At 49.2% G+C, this 5,631-nt stretch overlaps 1 protein-coding gene across 1 annotated transcript; it reads left to right on the top strand.

Annotated features, from left to right (window-relative positions):
• Positions 1–1,509: 1,509 nt before the first annotated feature.
• gpr61 (G protein-coupled receptor 61) lies at positions 1,510–4,918 on the top strand. The gene is given in 3 exon segments (XM_063209634.1): positions 1,510–3,179; positions 3,329–3,365; positions 3,367–4,918. Coding segments are annotated over 3 exon segments (1,749 nt in total). The 5' UTR covers positions 1,510–1,597; the 3' UTR covers positions 3,497–4,918.
• The last annotated feature ends 713 nt before the right edge of the window (positions 4,919–5,631 follow it).

Raw genomic sequence — 5,631 nt, 5'->3', positions numbered from 1 at the left:
GCTATGCCGGCCGGCTGGAAAAGAACAAGCTCTGTCGCTGCTGTGTTATTGGTGTGCTGGCCATGCCACACCATGCAGGTCTGTGTGTGATGTGTGTAATATACACACGTGCAGTGTTTATGTTTGTGTGTGTGTGTGTGTGTGTGTGTGTGTGTGTGTGTGTGTGTGTGTGTGTGTGTGTGTGTGTGTGTGTGTGTGTGTGTGTGTGCGTGTGCGTGCGTGCGTGTGTGTGTGTGTGTGGGCGTGCATGCCTGCGTGCGTGCATGTCTGTGTGTGTGTGTGTGTGTGTGTGTGTGTGTGTGTGTGTGTGTGTTCATATGGAAATGTACCAGAAGATGGTTTCACAAGATATAGGTCTTTGATGGAGCAGAGGGGTTGTGGGTAGGTGAGGTTTGGGTACATAAACACAAAATCAAAGGCCTACTCGTTGTGGCCCTGTGTACCCATGATGATGATCCCGTACACCTCCCACGTCAGAGTGACCATGTTGCATTGCCTTTGTCAGCTTTTGAAACCCTGTGTAGTTATGTGTACGTAAATATTGCATGATATCACCTCAGTGTCCTTTAGGATTAATACTTATTCTATAACTACCGGCACCTACTATTTACAATTCCCTCACATATACGTAGGTACCTGTGCTAAACAAACAAAAAAACACTAACCCTACTTAGCATCTGCACTTCTTCTTTTTTTCAAAGATATATATTTTTGTCTTTTACGACTTAATTGATGATAGAACAGTTTGAGAGGTGGACAGGAAGCGAATGGGGAGAGACATGGGGAGGGGTCGGCAAATGACCTGGGCCGGGAATCAAACCCTGGTCGGCCATATGGCAGACGAGTAGCCTACCGGTTGGCCACGGCAGGGCCTGTACTTGTTCTTCTGTATTGCATTTCCAGTGAACTATGTGTCTGCTGGAGATGTTGGCTACTGTACTGTATAATTATGTACTCGATTGAATGTCGCTTTGGTTAAAAAGCATCTGTATTTAACATAAACATAAACAAAAACTGTAAAATAGGAAGAAAAATGTCTCTTTGTGTTTTTTTCAATCAGCCAAGCTTTCGGTCTGCTGACTTTCCTCAGGCCTTCCTCAGCATCTGCCAAATGTAATGTAATGTTATGTAATGTAATGTAATTTACCAATCTGATAATATTTTATCCTTTTTCTCCATAGGCAACCAAGGAGTGACGCTGTCTCTCGGTCACTACTTAAAGGCGGACACACAGAGCAGTACTTCTGGCACTGGGACTACCTCTGAGACTGCACGGTTGAGTTTGGACTAAAAGCTACGCTGTCTTGTTATACAGCACTATAATCCTACCTACTCCGACCTCTATGTGATCTTCTAGCCAGGTGACCACAGATGTAAACTAGCTTCTAGCTAACTCTGGTACTAGATTGTGTCTTATACACGGTCCCTGTCAAATAAGCAAATAAACTAAACTAGCTGCCATCTCCCCTCCATCCACCACCATCCCCCATCACCCCCCCCCCCCCCCCGCCCCCAAATCCCACCGCTCCCCCTGGAACAGGAGGATGGGTATAGGGCTTGAGCGTGACTGTACGCACCCAACCCGACCCATCTTCTCATGGAGCCCTCTGCCACCGCCGCTGCTGCCAGCATTCCGTGGAACGCCCCGAATGCCCATCCCGCCATCAACACCAACGCCAGCCCGTGGACCCCGCTCCCCTTCGTGCCCAACAACCTCCACCCCCTCAACGTGTCCCAGTCTACTTTACCCAGCGGCACCGGGGCCGGTCTCGGCGGTCACGGAGGAGACGGCGACAGCGCTCTGCCCGGCTCGTTGGCGCTAGTGGCCATGCTGCTGATCGACCTGCTGGCCATCACGGGCAACCTGGCAGTGATGTCGGTCATCGCGTGCACGCCGCAGCTGCGCAAGTTCGTCTTCGTGTTTCACCTGTGCATGGTGGACCTGCTGGCGGCACTGGTGCTGCTGCCGCTGGCCATGCTGACGGACCAGCCCTTCTTCGACGAGGCGCTGTGCCGCGGCTACCTGTGCCTGAGCATGGGCCTCATCTGCGCCACCATCCTCACCATCTGCGCCATCAACGTGGAGCGCTACTACTACATCGTCTACCCCATGCGCTACGAGGTCAAGATGACGGTGGGGCTGGTGGTCATGGTGCTGGTCGGCGTCTGGGTGAAGGCCGTGGTCATGTCCGCCTTCCCCTTGCTGGGGTGGGCGATGACCGGGGCTGGAAACGGAAGCCTGGGGCCTGCTGGAGGTGGCGGGGCTGGGGCTGGCGCTGCTGGGGCGGCTACTGCCGCAACCCTGGATTCTGGACATAGACGCTGCTCCCTGCACTGGGATGGCGGAGGCGTCATTGTTGGCGGGGGAGGAGGGGTGTTTGCCAGTGGTGGTAGTGGTGGCGGCGGCGCTGGCGGTACGCCTCGCTTGGTCTTGATGGTCCTGTTCACGCTCATGTACTTCCTGTGCCCTGTGCTCATCATCCTGGTCGTGTACTGCAACATGTTCAAGGTGGCGCGCGTGGCCGCCATGCAGCCAGGGCACGCGCCCACCTGGATGGACACTCCTCGCCAACAGCAGCAGCAGCAACTGCAACAGCAGCAGCAGCAGCAGCAGCATCAGCAGCAGCAGCAACAGCGATCCGAGTCCATGAGTAGCCACTCCAGCATGGTGGCCAGTCTGGGGCCCTCTGCGCGCGGCGTCACTCCGCAGAGGACGTTCAGCGGGGGCAAGGCGGCCATGGTGCTGGTGGCGGTCGGCGGGCAGTTCTTGGCGTGCTGGCTGCCATACTTTTCCTACCACCTCTACTCAGCCCTGGCGCCTTCCGCCTCGTCGGTGGCGGCGTCCTCCTCGGCCTCCGCAACCTCCACCGTGACCTCCGGCGGCGGCGGCGGCAGCGTGACACTGGCGCAGCTGGAGGACGTGGTGACGTGGATCGGCTACTCTTGCTTCGCCTCCAACCCCGTCTTCTACGGCTGCCTGAACCGGCAGATCCGTGAGGAGCTGTGGCGGCAGCTGCACTGCCTGCTGGGCCTGTGGGGCCTGGGGCGGCCGCGCGGCGAGGACGAACAGCTGCCCAGCCGCGAGGCGTCCATCGAGGAGAATTTCCTGCAGTTCCTCCAGGGCACCTGCAATCTGGAGCCCCGCAACTCGCACAGCATCTCCGGAGGAGGAGGCGGAGGTGGAGGAGGTGGAGGTGGAGGTGGAGGTGGGGGAACACAGAAGGGTGACAGAGATAGTAGAGATAGTTGTGGTGACGGTGGTGGGGATGAAGACGGCAGCACGCTCCTCCACCATCATCATCCCCGTCATCGTCATATCTCCTCCGAGCCCCTGCAGACCTCGCCAGGCCTCCTCCACAGGCCCTCCGTGGACTTGACCATCCCGGGACAGATAGTGGAGGAGACCTCGGAGTTCACAGATCAGCAGCATTTGAACAATGATCTACTACTGACCAGGGCAGAGAATTGCCACAGGACCTGTATACCTGACCTGTAAGAGGAACAGACTTTCTAGACAATGGACAATTTTATTTTTCTCTCTCTCTCTTCTCTGGTCTGGTGTCGTTTTTTTTTTTTCGTGTTTAGATTTTTTTTTTTTTGCTGTTGTTGATTTTTGTTGTTGTTGCTGTTCTTTTTTTGTGTGATTTATTTCATTTCATGTGCTTTCAAATTTCAGGGTTTTAAAGTGGAACATTATTTAAAGATATATATATTACAGTACATCAGGTTAAGATTTTGTACATGTTCCTGTCCACTATCAGGATATTATTATGAACCAAGATTTTCATTTAAAACATTTTACAACAAAAAAAGAGTAAATGGTAACGTCTCGACATTTTGTCCTGCACTCTGTTCCACATTCAGCTCTCGCAGGCTGGATGGCAGAAAAAAAATGCTTAACAAAATTCAGTCCCACTAAACAAGATTTAGAGATTTAAGCATGCATGCAAATGCTAAAGTCGTCACAATTTTGCTTCAACAGTTAAACATGTTTGGGATTTTACTCTGAAAGGACAAAAAAATCCCCAGATGTTATTTTAGGGACAAACTGGCTGAGGCAGACAGCAGCAGCAAATAGATGTGGACATGTAACGACATCACGGTTGCTTTAGTTGCTGTGGATAATGTTATATATTGCACAATTTGAGTGCCTTTCAGGCCAGAACTAAGCCAATCGTTTCCCCTCCCAAAGGACCTTCTGTTGTGTTTCGAAACATACGGGGATGACGTAAAAAAAAAAAAAAATGTGGACAGTCAAAAGGGATAAAATAGTCAGGTCACTGGCAACCATGTGCCGCTTACAGCTGAGCACAGAAGAAGAAGAGAGAAAGAGAGAGAGAGAGAGAGAGAGAGAGAGAGAGAGAGAGAGAGAGAGAGAGAGAGAGAGAGAGGGAGAGAGGGAGAGAAATACTGTATCGCTGTCACTGATCCAGTAGACTGTTCACAGCTTCCCCCATCCCCATCCCCCCCTTCTTCATGTTTTTCAAGACAGAAAATGAATGCAAATTCTGTCACATTTTTTTCTCAGGACTCCAACATGATATTGCTGTGCCTTTTTGACTACGTCCTAATTAAAATGTACATAATGTTAACAGGTTTTACTGAATGGTTTCATGGCAGGGCCTATTTATAGACCTGGGCGTCAGACAGACACGCATATTTTTATCTTCCCACCACTGATTGCATTTGCTGAACATTTATTCAGTGGAATCGCACAGAGAAACACATTGACTCAGTCTTGGAGTGCTAAGCACACATTGCAGGCAATCTATCTTATTACTGGAAATGCAGCAAATACACATACATACATAGCCTACATCCGTGTCAAAAAAGAGATCCAAGACTGTGTCGACAGTATGCAGAATGAACGCAAAATATTAGCTTGGTAAATCAGTTAGAAAAGAGGGTAACACTTTACTTGACGCCGGCATCATATGGATGACATAACAGTGTCATAATAGTGTCAAAACCATGTCATGACACAGTCATGAGTGAGTCATAAACATAATGTCAGTGTCATAAACGTTTTATGGTCATGGAAAGTTGACATTGTTAGGGCTGTCTTTGCCATAACCGAATGTCACTAAATGATAGTCATAAAAATGTTTATGACATTGACATAATGTTAACGACGCATGCATAACTGTGCCATGACACTATTATGACACTGTAATGACATGCATATGACACCGGCGTCAAGTAAAGTGTTACCGAAAAGAGATGCCTGGAGAATCCTTGTTGATAGCCTATACCCTAGAAGGGATAATAGACGTCAGTAGCCTCAGTAAGTAAGTAAGTAATTGGTTATTTATTATTATTATTGGTTTATTTCCAGAATTCATGCTGCTCATTCACAAATGTAACCTTTTCACCACCATTCAATTCAAAGTATTCATTATGACTGGGAAAATAGCCATTTTCATACGTACATGAAAAATGCATGAAAAGGGGGATTTTCTTCAAGTGCGCCATTTTGGATTTCCAGAAACAGACATTTTTAGCTGCAAAACTTACTGAACTTTGGTCATAGGCTAATAGTAAATGTGACTTTATTACTCAGTAAACATTCATCAAAAAAAATCAAATTAGGCAATACTCAGTGAGCAGCATACAGTAGTTGCAGTAACTAAT

This window comes from Engraulis encrasicolus, chromosome 10 (assembly GCF_034702125.1).
Source record: "Engraulis encrasicolus isolate BLACKSEA-1 chromosome 10, IST_EnEncr_1.0, whole genome shotgun sequence".
Taxonomy (NCBI): domain Eukaryota; kingdom Metazoa; phylum Chordata; class Actinopteri; order Clupeiformes; family Engraulidae; genus Engraulis; species Engraulis encrasicolus.
Note: the sequence above shows the minus strand (reverse complement) of the source record. Positions and strands in the feature narration are given on the sequence as shown.